We start from the raw sequence: 15,267 nt of genomic DNA on the forward strand, positions 1-15,267 counted from the left end.
AACCAAACCGAAGTACTAAGGAATCAAGATGGAATTTTAACCTTCTAATTTTAAGCTGGTTCTTTGGAGTAGCTAACATTCTAGCGTAGCAATTCTCATTGTGTGGTCTAGGGACTCCGGCGATCCCCAAAGCTCTTTGAGGAGGTCTACAAGGTTAGAGCTATTTTTTTAATAATAATCCTAAGATGTTATTTCCCCAGTCCACTGTCATTATCTCCCAATGTACAGTCAATTTTCCAGAGGCTACATGGTATATGATATTACAACAGATTGAACATAGAAACATATATGTAAATTTAGCTTTCTTCTATTAAACCAGACATTAGATTTGCAAAACTGTAAAATAATGCAACTTTTCTCACTAATTTTTTGTACTTGGGAAGTTATTTCTTTAAACAAATCAATTTTATTGGTACAGATTAATAAAGCATACAATTCATCCAAAGTTTACAATCAATGGTATTTCTTGTTTGTCTGTTTTTTGTTTATTACTATTATTGAAATAACAAAAATGCTCTAATAATGACTGAAGTGATGAATGTACAACTATGTGGTTATGGGAAGTTATTTTACATAAAAACGTCATTCACACAATATATAATATTTTATTGATGTTATTTTAAAATGAATATTTTAAAATCTCTATTATTAATTAAATAAGTAAGTATCAATAGATATATATCATACAAGGCTCATTAGGACCCTCAATAATTTTTGGAAGTATAAAGAGATTATGAAACCAAAAAATCTGAGAACCACTATTCTAGAGAGTAGCATAAATGAAAATGAAAACAATTAAGTTACTCTCAAAGCTTTAACAAATATCATTTACTAAGAAAAATGCAGACGATACTCACCAAATGGATCTTCCATGCTACTGTTAACCAGTTTAGAAAGGTGGGATATAGTTTCTAAAAAGAGAAAAAGGCAAATTGATATACTTAAAATCTAAAAGTCATCACCTTTTATTTTATTAAAAATAAGCTGGGAGGGAAGCAGATGTGACTCAAGCAATTGTGCTCCCATCTACCATATGGGAGGTCCAGGGTTCAAATTCCCAGGGCCTACTGGTGAGGGTGAGCTGGCCCACGCAGAGTGCTGGCTCGTGTGGCAAGCTGGCCCTAGCAGAGAGCTGGTGTAGCAAGATGATGCAACAAAAGGAGACATAGAAAAGGGACAATGGGAGATGTGGAAGATCAGGTAGCTGAGGTGGTGTATAAGGGATTGAGCACCTCTCTCCTACTTTGGAAGGTCCCAGGATCAGTTCCTGGTATGGCCTAAAGAGAAGACAAGGGGACACAGAAGACTGCGCACAACAAATGGACAAAGAGAGCAGACAATGGTGGGGGTGGGGGGGGCGGCATAAATAAATCTTAAAAAAAAAAAAAAAAGCTGGGTGCAGGTATAGCTCAGGGGTGAGCACCCACTTCCCATGTATGAGGTCCTGGGTTCATTCCCTGGTACCAAAAACAACAAAAAAGTTCGATTCTGTAGCAGTGATTACAGATTAAACTGGATCATTAGGGAAATGTACAACTTATTAAATGTGAACACAGACAAATATATAACATAAAATTTTATAAAATAAGATTAATTTTAGTTTTTAAAGTTTATCACCCTCTGTTTCTTCAAATATGTTCCCTTCTTGCATTTACTAGAGTGTAGGGAAAAAGGCAAATTTTTATGTTAAATGTAAAAAAAAAAAAAATTCTTATAAAAGCACCTGAAAAAAGGATATAAGGGCTATCTTAGAAGGAATTGGATTTGCCTAAGAAAAGTAGAAACTATAAGTTTAGAATGCCCAAGTATAAAAATAAAACAAAAAATATTTTGAAAGAAACTTGACTAAGTTTACTTAACTGCCTTCACCTCAACAAGACAATAAATGGTCAAATCTGCCTAATTCTGCTTCCTGCCACTCCCTTGTTTTGATCCCAAGGGCACTCCCTAATAATAGTCTGAATGATAAACCCAAACTCAGAGCCTGCTTTTCAGAGAGCACAACCTGTTGAAACAGTTGGTGCCATGAGTGTTCTGAGAAAACTGGGAATAAGATGGGCTTTTGGGGAAACGGACTTTGGCCCAGTGGTTAGGGCGACCGTCTACCACATGGGAGGCCCATGGTTCAAGCCCCGGGCCTCCTTGACCCGTGCGGAGCCGGCCCATGTGCAGTGCTGATGCACGCAAGGAGTCCTGTGCCACACAGGGGTGTCCCCCGCGTAGGGGAGCCCCACGCACAAGGAGTGCACCCATAAGGAGAGCCACCCAGCGCCAAGGAGGGAGCAGCCTGCCGAGGAACGGCGCCGCCCATACTTCCCATGCCGCTAACGACAACAGAAGCGGACAAAGAAACAAGACAGCAAAAAGACACAGAAAACACACAACCGGGGGAGGGGAGGGGAATTAAATAAATAAAAATAAATCTTAAAAAAAAAAAAAAAGATGGGGTTTTGAAGCCAAATAGCCTGCAGTGAGATGGCAGTAAAGATTTCACTGCTAGTGGTAGGTGTAACACAGATAATCCCTGGTAAAAGGTGCTGGTGGTGAATAGTGATGCTATATTTGTGAAAGGGAATGCACTAGCTGACTGGATGCATGAGACATTTGAAGACCTAAGGGGGAAATAAAAACTACAAGGACAACTGAATGGCTGATTGCTAAATTCAACTGATGTTCTAGAAAAAGAAAAAAAGCTGACTGTGATTAACAGTCAATTGAGGTAAGCGGACTTGGTCCAATGGATAGGGCATCTGCCTACCACATGGTTAGGTCCGCAGTTCAAACCCTGGGCCTCTTTTTATTTTATTATTTTATTTTATTTTATTTTATTTAAGATTTATTTATTTCTCTCCTCTCCCCGCCCAAGTTGTCTGTTCTCTGTGTCCATTTGCTGCGTGTTCTTCTTTGTTCGCTTCTGTTGTTGTCAGTGGCATGGGAATCTGTGTTTCTCTTTGTTGCATCATCTTGTTGTGTCAGCTCTCCGTGTGTGCAGCACCATTCTTGGGCAGGCTGCACTTTCTTTCACACTGGGTGGCTCTCCTTATGGGACGCACTCCTTGCGCGTGGAGCTCCCCTATGCGGGGACACCCCTGCGTGGCAGGGCACTCCTTGCGCGCATCAGCACTGTGCATGGGCCAGCTCCACACGGGTCAAAGAGGCCCGGGGTTTGAACCACAGACCTCCCATGTGGTAGACAGACGCCCTCACCACTGGGCCAAGTCTGCTTCCCCTGGGGCCTCCTTGACCCGTGTGGAGCTGGTCCATGCACAGTGCTGATGCGCACAAGGAGTGCCGTGCCTTGCAGGGTTGTCCACCGGTAGGGAGCCCCACGCACAAGGAGAGCCGCCCAGCGCGAAAGAAAGTGCAGCCTGCCCAAGAATGGCGCTGTGCACATGGAGAGCTGACACAGCAAGATGACGCAACAAAAAGAAACAGATTCCTGGTGCCGCTGATAAGGATAGAAGCAGTCACAGAAGAACACACAGCTAATAGACTCAGAGAGCAGACAACTGGGGCACGGGGGGCGGGGGGGACACACAAAACAAAACAAAAAACAGTCAATTGAAGGCAAATGTGAAAGTAAGAGGCCTTCTTGGTAACTTACAAAGAGGCTCTTTCGCAGCAGAAGGACAGAAAATGCTAAAGACCGGGCCCAGGAATCAATCACCAGAGTAGCCCAGCTTCAAAGGATAAACTGTCTATCAAGAGAGGTAGGTCATGTCAACAGCCAGGCCCTGACTGGTAAAGAATGAGACCCCCTGGATGGAGACAACTGAGTCAATGTCCCCCAAATCTCAAATGCCCATAATCCAGTTTAACTCCTATGATGGGTCAAATTATATCCCCCCCAAAAGATAATGTTGAAGCCCCAACCTCCAATATCTGTGAATGTGACTTTATTTAGAAATAGGGTCTTTGCAGATGTAATCAGTTAAGATAAGGTCATAGAGGATAAGAGTGGGCCCTAAATCAAATGACTGGTGAGCTTATAAGAAGGCCATGTAACAACGGACGCAGATTGGAATGATGTAATTACATGCCAACGAATATCAAAGATTGCTGGCAACCAACAGAAGCTAGGAGAGAGGCACAGAAAGATTCTCCCTCAGAGCCTCCAGAAGGAACTAACCTGTCAACACCGTGATTTCAGACTTTTGGCCTCCTAAACTGCAAGACAATACATTTCTGTTGTTTTAAATCCGTTTGTGGTCATTTGATATAGCAGCCCTAGGAAACTGCTGCACACGTTGACACTGCAAAAGTGTTCCACCCTCCATTTAAGAACTAGCACTCTCCTCTTGCTTGAAGATAATGCAAAAAACAGGATCAGAAACTATTCACATCACATGGAATGGACTACAGCATTCATTTACAGGGCTATGTCAACTTTGCCATAATATTACTAAGAGATATGGATCATCAGGACATTCTGCAGAATATCACACTGATCCACTATATTAATAACATCATGCTAATGGGGCCAGATGAGTAAGAAATGGATAGCACACTGGAGGCTTTGGTAGGACACATGCACTCCAGGGAGTGTAAGAGAAATGCTACAGATTCAGCTACCCATTCTATCTGTAAAATTCTTAGGGGCCCGGTAAGCAGGAGAATGCTAAAACATTCCATCCAAGTAAAGAACAACTAAACGGACTTTGGCCCAGTGGTTAGGGCGTCCGTCTACCATATGGGAGGTCCGCGGTTCAAACCCCGGGCCTCCTTGACCCGTGTGGAGCTGGCCCATGCGCAGTGCTGATGTGCGCACGGAGTGCCATGCCACGCAAGGGTGTCCCCCGCGTGGGGGAGCCCCAGGTGCAAGGAGTGCGCCCATGAGGAAAGCCGCCCAGCGTGCAAAGAAAGAGCAGCCTGCCCAGGAATGGCGCCGCCCACACTTCCCGTGCCGCGGACGACAACAGAAGCGGACAAAGAAACAAGACGCAGCAAATAGACACCAAACAACAGACAACCAGGGGAGGGGGGGAAATTAAATAAATAAATCTTAAAAAAAAAAAAGTAAAGAACAACTCAGTGCAACTTCCATCTCCCACCAAGAAGAGAGATGTACAACACCTGAGAATACTTCATTGGCTCTTAAACCAGGAGACATAAAATACTGCCAGTTTTGAGTGTTGCCTACACAGGAAAGAATTCTGCAGGTCCAGGTGGTGATGCAAATAACCCAAGTTATTAGGGGCACAGGTATTAGGGCATCAAAGGTAGGAAAAGATACTGTGTGGAATTTATAAAATGCCCCTAGTGGGAGAATCACAGATACCCGGGGTTGTGAAACAAAGCCATAACATTTGAAGTGGGAAATTGTATGCCTTTTTCAAAACAACCCCTCTCATGCTACTAGGCCCTAGAAGATCACTGGGACATTAAGTGACCATTTATCCAGAATTGCCCATCATTAGCTGGGTTCTCTCAGATACAGTAAATAATCAAGTTGTGTTGGCCCAGGAATCATTGATCCTAAGATCAAAGTGATACATGTAGAAGTGAGCATGTGAACGTAAGTAGGGTGAGACAGCATAAACCCTCCTATCATGCACTACTGTTGCACCAGCATTTCTTTTTCAGTTTACACCTTTGGCTATATGGGGGGGAGGGCGTATAACCAGATGACAAAGAAAAAACTCTCACCTTTTGCACAGATGGCTGTATGTAGGTTTAAGCCAAAAACAGACAGTGGCTGCACTACAGCCTTACTCAGGCGTGGGCTTGAAAGAGTGGTATGGGAAAACCCACCCAATGGACAGAGTTTTGAAGGAGTACACATAATTCTCAAATTATGTGGACAAAGTAGTGACTTGAGATTAGAATATATATAAACACAGATGCAAATATCCTGACATGCTAGTCAGGTACATGAAAAGAGAAAGATTAGTAAACTAGGGCAAACAGGTCTTAGGGTAGAGGCATGTGGATGGACAATGGAGTGGACACAAACTTGTAAGATCTCTGTATTACATGTTAAGGCTCACCAGATAACATCTACCATGAATGGGGTACTAAATCTCAAGTAGACAAAATGACTCAACCAGTGTATATCAGTACTCTTCTGTCATAGCCTCTCCAGTCCTGGCAAAAGGGGCAAATGAATGAAGGTGGCCACAGTGGCAGAGACAGACACTATGCATTGGCCCAACAACATCAACATCCACTTAGCAAGGATGATCTATGTTACTGCTGCCACCAAAAGTCTAAACTGCCAGAAACAGAGACTGACACTGAGCTTACATTATGGCACCTTCCTTTCAGGTTACCTGTATTGGGCCTTGCTACCCTGGAAAGGTGAACAATTTATTCTGACAGGAATAGGCCCATATTCCGGGTTTCTGTTTGTCTTTCCTGCCCCGAGGGCCACAGTGACCATCACCACACAAGAGTCAATGGAGTGTTTGATTCATCAGCAATGGTTATCCCAAATAACATCATGTCACATCAAGGGACATACTCTGCAGGAAAGTAAGTGCAGGAGAGGGCCCAGGAGCACGGGATTTACTGGTGGTAGAAAAAAACAGCATCATCTATAAGCTACTAACCTAAATGAACATGGAACAGCCTAATGAAAGTGAAGCTGAAGCTCAATTTGGACACAATATTTTATGAGGATAAAGTACCATCCTCCAGGATGTCTCCAGTAGTTAGAATACATGGGTCGTGGAAACAGTGAACTTTATCATCAATCCGAGTTATCCACTTGGTGAATCCATGCTTCCCATCCCTTCAATTCTGGCTTCTGCAGGGTTAGATCTTGGTTACTAAAAGAGGAACACCTCCACAGGAGACACAAGAGTCTGAAAGAACTATAAACTATGACTGCCAACTGGGCTTTTGGGGGTCCTTGTATCCAAGGTTCAGAAGGCAAAAACAGGAATTATCATTTTGGCAGGAGTAACTGACTCTGATTATCAGAAGGAAGTAGGGATATGATTCCACCAGATGAATATGTTTGGGAATCAGATAATATACTTGGGTGCCTCTGGGTACCCTATTCCCAGTTCTGACCGTAAACCAGGGGATCTTAACCAGGGGTCCACGGCAAGGGATCCATGAGCTTGAATTGAAAAACTCAACTTATCTTTATTTTCTCTGACCTCTAACTGAAATCTAGCATTTCCTTCACTCATGAATGTATGCAATAAATTACAGTCATTTATATATCACATTACAGTTGTTGCATATCTCAAAAAATCACTCATGCTCATCCATACTTCAAAATTATGATAGTTGTTAGACCTGACACTAGATCACATGTGATCACAGTCCTACTGTATACAAATTATTGTCCAACATAGTTGGACAACTATATGGCAGCACAGAATAGGTAACAAACAGAAGGAGATCTCTTGAAAGGTGTCTTTGAGCTTTGAAGTACAGTGGCGCCTTTTTTATTTTTTAAAGATTTTCTTTAAAAAAAATTTTTCCCCCTTCCCTCCTCCCACCCTGCTGTTTTTGCTGTCTGTGTTGTCTTCTCTTCTAATTTTCTTTCCTCTAGGATTCACCAGGATTCAATCCTGGGGACCTCTGAGGCGGAGAGAGTTTCCCTGTCAATTGAGCCACCTCTGCTCCTGGTTTCTGTTGCACTTCACCTTGACTCTCCCCTTGTCCCTCTTTTGATGCATCATCATCTTGATGCATGACTCACTTGCATGGGCACTGGCTTACCACGCAGGCACTCACGTGGGCACTGGTTCACTGCACGGGCACGCTTTCTCTTCTTCTTTTTCACCAGGAGGCCCCAGGGATCAAACCCAGGTCCTCCCATATGGTAGGCAGATGCTCTAACTCTTAAGCCATATATGCTTCCCTTGCAAGGATAAATTACAGGGTTGTCACAAGTTATAGAAGACTAAAATTTCACTCCGCACAGTCATAATTAATGTAACTATAACAAAACATTTTTAAAATACAAAGCAAAAAATATAAGCTCATGAAATAAAACATGCCTGAAATACATAACACATTCAACACATGCTACGTGATTATTAGCGATTTTGACTGAGCCACTTGTGTTGCAAGTTTGTTAATGTGATGATGTCAGCCATGTTTTTAGGTAATGAATCATATCAAAGAAACATAGTTATGACATTATAATTAATAACCAAAACACGAAAAATGATAGGTCAAAATTGTTTTATGTGACAAAAACAAAGACTCTTGCATATTTTATCCAGACAACATAGCTGCATTTGTTATGTACTCTTCTCAAGGGCTCGTGGCTCTTTCTCCAGGATAGATCACATGTTAGGTCACAAGGCAGGTCTCAATAAATATAAAAAGAATGAAATTAAACAAAGCACCTCCTCAGATCATAATGGAATGAAACTGGAAATCAGTAACAGACATGAAAGAGGTAAATTCACAAACGTGCAGAGGTTGAACAGCACATCCTAAATAATCAGTGGGTTGAAGAATAAACTGCAAGTGAAATTAGTAAATATACTGAGATGAATGAAATAAAAAACACTATTTATCAAAACTTACAGGATACAGCAAAGACAGTGCTGAGAGGGAAATTTATAACCCTAAATGCCTACATTTAAAAAGAAGAGGAGAGCGGGAAGGAGCGCGAGAGTGGGAGCCACAGGCAGGCGGGTACGACCCGTCTTCTGGAGCCTGGATTCAGAGGCAGTGAGGGGACACTAGGAGCAGGGACCCCCACCCTGCAGTCCCCTCGCCATCCCAGGAGCATGGGTGCGAGCTGGATGCAGGGCTCACCAAGTTCCTGTCAGCTGAATAAAAAGTGTCTGCACAGCTCTCTGCCAAAGACCCACACGGACCCCAGGGCCGGCAGAGTAGTGACGGAATCCTGCAGGAGCAGGCTGTTTCAGGAACCTACAAAGTAGGATTGATCTGGAGAGACTGCACCAAAAATAGTGCTTGCTCAAGGTAAAACTGCCAGTTTCTAACCCTGAACTCAGAAGCCTTGGGAAGGTAAATCCCTTACCCCCAGGGCTAAGGGCTGCAACACTCCCTGAGAACTGCTGGTGGAGGGGCAGCGTTCCCAAGCCCCATGTTCCCCAAACACATGAACCCCAAGCCCGTGTTCCCTAAACCCCCACAACCCACATTTCACAGACCTACGTACCCTGAGTCCACATTCTTCCGGGTCTCTGTTTCCTGAGACTAGCACTCCTAGAAATCTGGCATTGCCCTAGCCCTCCAGTCTCAGATTAACTCCAGGAATGGGAGGGTTTAGGTGGGAGGGGCAGAAGGGCTAAGGAGTACAGGTTCAATTGTCTGGCCCCCCCCTTTTTATTAAGTTTTGAGGAGCATTTCAGCTGACTTGCGGAGAGCCTAGGAATAGAGGAGAGGCAAATCTGCTGAGAGCCTGATTTACCTAAACGCCCTGGGATAGGAAACTTGGTCTGGGAGCAGGTGGAGTCAGAAAATTAACTAGCCCCCCCAGTAGCACACCTCAGGGAGAGGAACAGTAGGATATGCTTTGCAGGCTTCCAGTAGCATATTTAGGGTTCCTGGCAATGGGCGGGTGCTCTCTCTCAAGAAACAGAGATATTATTTTCTGAGGTGAGTTGGTTCACCAGGGACCCATTTGAATCTCCTATGGGAGCCCTCACACAGTCTTCCTACTGCCCTGGGAGAAAGGGAAGTGAGGAAGGGAGAAAGAGGGAAGGTCAGACTCCTAGGCAGTTTATTCTATTGCAAAGAGGATTCCTTGCCTGAGGCCTTGTCTGGTCTTTTTTGTTGGTTTCTTTTCTTGTTTTTTCTTCCTCCTTATCCCCTCACAGTCCTTTTATTTCTTTTTTTCCTTTCTCTTTTCCTTGCTTGCTTTTTTCCCCCTCCTCCTTTTCTCCATCCCCCCCACCTTCTTTTTTCTTTTTTTATATTAGAACATTTCTTATTTGCTGTGCTTCCTCATCCTCAATTTCCTCTTTTCTGTGTGTACTGATTTTGGCTAACAACACTAACCCCTTTCCTTTACATCTTTCTATCCTCCATCATTTATTGTTTCTCTTACATTCCACCTCTCTTTGTTTAGCCTCCAATATTTGATTGTATCTCTAATAACTCTATTCTGATTTCTATCTTTTATTCACTCTTTATATTATTGTCCTTTCTTCTCTCTTTCCCTCTCTCCTGACCACACTGGTCTTTTAATTCATAGTATATTCCTTCCCATATTCAGTTTAATATCTCATTATAGGTACTCCACCTTTTTACTATTATAACTCTACACAGCTTACATGAGTTCGGTATCCATTCTGCTACATCTCACATGATTCGTCTACTATCATTCACTATCAATACTACTATTATACTTTTCTTTTCTTACCCCTCTTGCTTTCTTTGGCCCTAATACTTTCATTCAAGGGAACTTAGCCAACAAAAAGGACATAGAATAAGAAGAACAAAGTGACAAAGAGAAGCTCTAACACGCACACAAGAACAACTAATTAAACCCCAAGATGAAGAAGCTAATCAATTGCATAAACCCAACAAGATAAAATGATGAGACAGCAACAAAAAACTACAGACCATACCAATAATCAAAAAAACATGGCCCAATTCAATGAACAAACTAAAAACCAGGAAGAGGAGTGGAACATCAAACAACTAATTGAAGCTCCCAAACATGTCTCATGGACCAATTTAATGAAGTGAAGGAAGAGATTAAGCATATTAAGACTTGGAGAGCATACAAAAGAAACTGTAATCATATACAAAAAGATAACAGTTGGCCCTACTTTGGAGTTTGTGTTTCAGTGTGATGGAGCTGGACTCAGATGTGATCTTTGTCCACAAGTCTCTCTTGTTACTTTTACCGGAACTGTAGTTGGTGCTGGGGTTTAATGTATACCCAGGGGACCTGAATCTCTGGACTGACCATGTGATAGCCAGGCCCTGAGCCTTAACAGACTTCAGTTCCTACACTCTGGTTTACTGGACTTACCCCACTCAGCTAACATGGAGGTAAAGAAGGTCAACCACCACACCAGGGAGCCAAGAGTGCCTACAACTGAAAGCAGGAGGATTGCATCCAGCATCCATGTGGAATCTAAGCCCCCTCTTGATATAGATGTGGAGTGGATACAACCATGGTCCACAGGATGGAGGAATAGAGTATGGATTAGAGTGGACTTACTGATATTCTATTCATGAACTATTGTGATTAGTAATTGAAGAAAATGTGGCATTTGTGTGGAGAAAGTGGCCATGGTGGCTGCTGGGGGTAGGGAGTGGGAGGAAGAGATGTGATGTGGGGCATTTTCGGGGGTTGGAATTGTCCTGGCTGGTGTTGCAGGGACAGTTACCAGACATTGTCTGTCCTCCCATGGCCCACTGGGTGGACTGTGGGAGAGTGTGGGCTATGACGTGGACCACTGACCATGAGGTACAGCGGTGCTCAGAGATGTATTCACCAAATGCAATTAATGTCTCATGATGATGGAGGAGGTTGTTGTTACGGGGGGAGAAGTGGGGTGAGGGGGTTGGGGTTATATGGGGACCTCATTTTTTTTTTTTTTCATATTTTTTTAATGTAACATTAAAAAAATAAATAAAGACAAAAAAAGAGATAACAGATATGATGGGGATCAACAGCACAATCGAAGAAATCAAAAATACACTCTCGGCAAATAACAGCAGATTTGAAGAGGCAGAGGAAAGAATTAGCGATGTGGAAGACAGTATATCTGAAATCAAACAGATGGTAGAATTGATTGATAAGAAGATAGAAAAAATCCAGCAGAGACTTAGGGACCTGAATGACAATGCAAAAAACACAAACATATGCATTATAGGCATCCGAGAAGGAGAAGAGAAGGGAAAGGGCATAGAAGGGGTGTTGGAGGAAACAATGGCTGAAAACTTCCCAAACCTATCGAGAAAGATGGATGTACATTTCCAGGAAGCAAAATGCACTGCGAACAGCATAAATCCCAACAGGCCTACCCCAAGACATATACTTGTCAAATTATCCAATGCTCAAGACAAAGAGAAAATACTAAAAGCAGCAAGAGAAAAGAGAACCATTACATACCAGGGAGGTTCTATAAGATTAAGTGCTGATTTCTCACCTGAAACCCTGGAGACAAGAAGGCAGTGGTATGACATAGTCAAGGTACTAAAAGAAAAGAATCTCCAACCAAGAATACTCTATCCAGCAAAGCTAGCATTCAAAAACGAAAGAGAGTTCAAAACAGTCACAGATAAACAGAAACTAAGAGAGTATGTCAATAAGAAACCTGCCCTTCAAGAAATACTAAAGGGAGTTCTGCAGGAGGAAAGAAAACAACAGGACAGACAGAGCTGGAAGAGAGTGTAAGAACAACTAAAACAACAAAAAGAGGAAAAAAAGTCAAACACATGACAAACACAAATCCAAAGACAATATGGCTAATATATGTAATTCCTTGAAAGTAATAACATGAATGTCAATGGATTAAACTCATCTGTTAAGAGATACAGATTGGAAGATTGGATATGGAAATATGACCCATCTTTATGCAGTCTACAAGGAACACATCTTAGACCCAGGGGTTCAAGGAAATTGAAAGTGAATGGCTAGGGAAGCGGACTTGGCCCAGTGGTTAGGGCATCTGTCTACCACATGGGAGGTCTGCGGTTCAAACCCCAGGCCTCCTTGACCCATGTGGAGCTGGCCCACATGCAGTGCTGATGGGCGCAAGGAATGCCGTGCCACGCAGGGGTGTTCCCTGCGTAGGGGAGCCCCACGTGCAGGAGTGCGCCCCATAAGGAGAGCCACCCAGCATGAAAGAAAGTGCAGCCTGCCCGGGAATGGTGCCGCACACAGGGAGAGCTGACATAACAATATGACTCAACAAAAAGAAACACAGACTCCCGTGCCGCTGACAACAACAGAAGCGGACAAAGAAGAACACACAGCAAATGGATACAGAGAACAGACAACTGGGGGGGGGGGGAAAGGGAGAGAAATAAAATAAATAAATAAATAAATAAATAAAAGAAGAAAGCGAATGGGTAGAAAACAATCTTACAGGCAAACAATAACCAAAAAAAAGGGCAGGAGTAGCTATATCAATATCGAACAAAATAGACTTTAAATGAAAAACTACTGTGAGAGACAAAAATGGACACTACATATTAGGGAAAGGGATAATCTCTCAAGAAGAAAGAAAAATTATAAACATTTATGCCCCTAACAAGGGTGCCTCCAAATACGCGAGGCAAACACTGGAGAAACTAAGGTAAGGAATAGATGCCTCTACAATTATAGTGGGGAACTTTAACACACCACTATCACCACTGGACAGAACATCTCAAAAGAGAATCAATAAAAAAAACAAAGACTTTGAGCAATATATTAGAGGACCTGGACCTAAACAGACATAAACAGAACATTACACCCAAATACAGCAGGATATACATTCTTCTCAAGTGCACATGGATCATTCTTAAAGACAGACCACATGCTAGGCCACAGAGAAAGTCTCAATGGGAAGCGACATGGCCCAGTGGTTAGGGCGTCGGTCTACCACATGGGAGGTCTGTGGTTCAAACCCTGGGCCTCCTTGACCAGTGTGAAGCTGGCCCATGCGCAGTGCTGATGCGCGCAAGGAGTGCCCTGCCACGCAGGGGTGTTCCCTGCGTAGGGGAGCCCCACGTGCAGGAGTGTGCCCCATAAGGAGAGCCGCCCAGCGTGAAAGAAAGTGCAGCCTGCCTAAGAATGGGGCTGCCCACACGGAGAGCTGACACAACAAGATGATGCAACCGAAAGAAACACAGATTCCTGTGCTGCGGACAAAGAAGCGGACAAAGAAGAGGCAGCAAATAGACACAGAGAACAGACAACTGGGGTGGGGGGAAGGGGAGAGAAATAAATAAATAAACAAATCTTTAAAAAAAAGTCTCAATGAATTCAGAAAGAATGAAATCATACAAAATAATTTCTCTGACTAGAGTGGAATGAAGCTGGAAATCTGCAAGGGCCAGAGACCCAGATTTGGCACCAAGATATGGAAATTAAACAACATACTCTTAGAAAAACAGTGGGTCAAGGAGGAAATCTCAATAGAAATCAATAGCTACCTTGAAATGAATGAAAATGATAACACAACATTTCAAAACTTATGGGATGCAGCAAAACCTGTACTGGAAGGGAAATTCATAGCCATAAATTCATACATCAAAAAAGAAGAGCTAAAATTGAAGAACTAACTGCACAATTGGAGGAACTAGTAAAAAAACAACAACAAACTAACCCCAAAGAAAGAAGAAAGAAATAACAAATATAAGAGCAGAACTAAATGAAATAGAAAATAAGAAAGCACTAGAAAAATAAAACAAAGAGCTGGTTCTTTAAGAAGATCAATAAAATTGAGAAACCCTTAGCTAGGCTAACAAAGAAAAAGAGATGATGCAAATACACAAAATAAGAAATGAGAAAGGGGATATCACCACTGACCCCACTGAAATAAAGACTATCATAAGAGGATACCTGAAAAACTATATTCCAACAAAAATGACAATTTAGAGGAAATGGACAAATTCCTAGAAACACATAAGCAGCCTACACTGACCAAAGAAGAAATGGATGATCTCAACAAACCAATAACAAGTAAAGAAATCGAATCAGTCATTAAAAACCTCCCAACTAAGAAGAGCCCAGGGCCAGATGACTTCATAGGTGAATTCTACCAAACATTCCAGAAAGAACACCAGTCTTGCTTAAACTCTTCCAAAAAATCAAAATAGAAGGAACATTGCCTAACTCATTTTATGATGCCAACATTACCCTAATACCAAAGTCAAACAAAGACCCCACAAGAAAGGAAAAGCACAGACCAATATCTCTAATGAACTTAGATGCAAAAATCCTCAACAAAATACTTGCTAATCGTATTCAACAACACATTGAACGAATTATACATCACAACCAAGTCTGTTTCATCCTGGTATGCAAGGATGGTTCAACATAATAAAATCAATTAATACACTACACCATATAAACAGATTGAAGGAAAAAAATCACATGATCATATCTATAGATGCAGAAAAAGCATTTGACAAAATACAGCACCTTTTCTTGATAAAAACAATGCAAAAGATAGGAATAGAAGGAAACTTTCTGAACATGATAAAGGGTATATATGAAAAACCCACAACCTACATCATTTACAATGGCAAAATCCTAAAACCTTTCCATCTAAGAGCAGGACCAAAACAAGGATGCCCACTATCATCCGTTGTATTTAACATTGTGTTAGAAGTACTTGCTCGAGCACTGAGGCAAGAACCAGATATAAAAGGGATCCA

General features: G+C 42.3%; 1 protein-coding gene across 7 annotated transcripts in view; it reads right to left on the minus strand.

The window, feature by feature from the left end:
• PHACTR4 (phosphatase and actin regulator 4) overlaps positions 1-15,267 on the minus strand; it is a 131,482-nt gene that overhangs the window by 94,177 nt on the left and 22,038 nt on the right. For all 7 annotated transcript variants that reach the window (XM_004455691.5, XM_023588000.3, XM_058304795.2 and 4 more), the window contains one exon: positions 858-911. In XM_004455691.5, the coding sequence (XP_004455748.1) occupies positions 858-873 (16 nt within the window). In that variant the 5' untranslated portion in view covers positions 874-911. Of the gene's footprint in view, positions 1-857; positions 912-15,267 lie in introns of those variants that run through there.

Source organism: Dasypus novemcinctus, chromosome 9, assembly GCF_030445035.2.
Source record: "Dasypus novemcinctus isolate mDasNov1 chromosome 9, mDasNov1.1.hap2, whole genome shotgun sequence".
In the NCBI taxonomy this organism is placed as follows: Eukaryota; Metazoa; Chordata; class Mammalia; order Cingulata; family Dasypodidae; genus Dasypus; species Dasypus novemcinctus.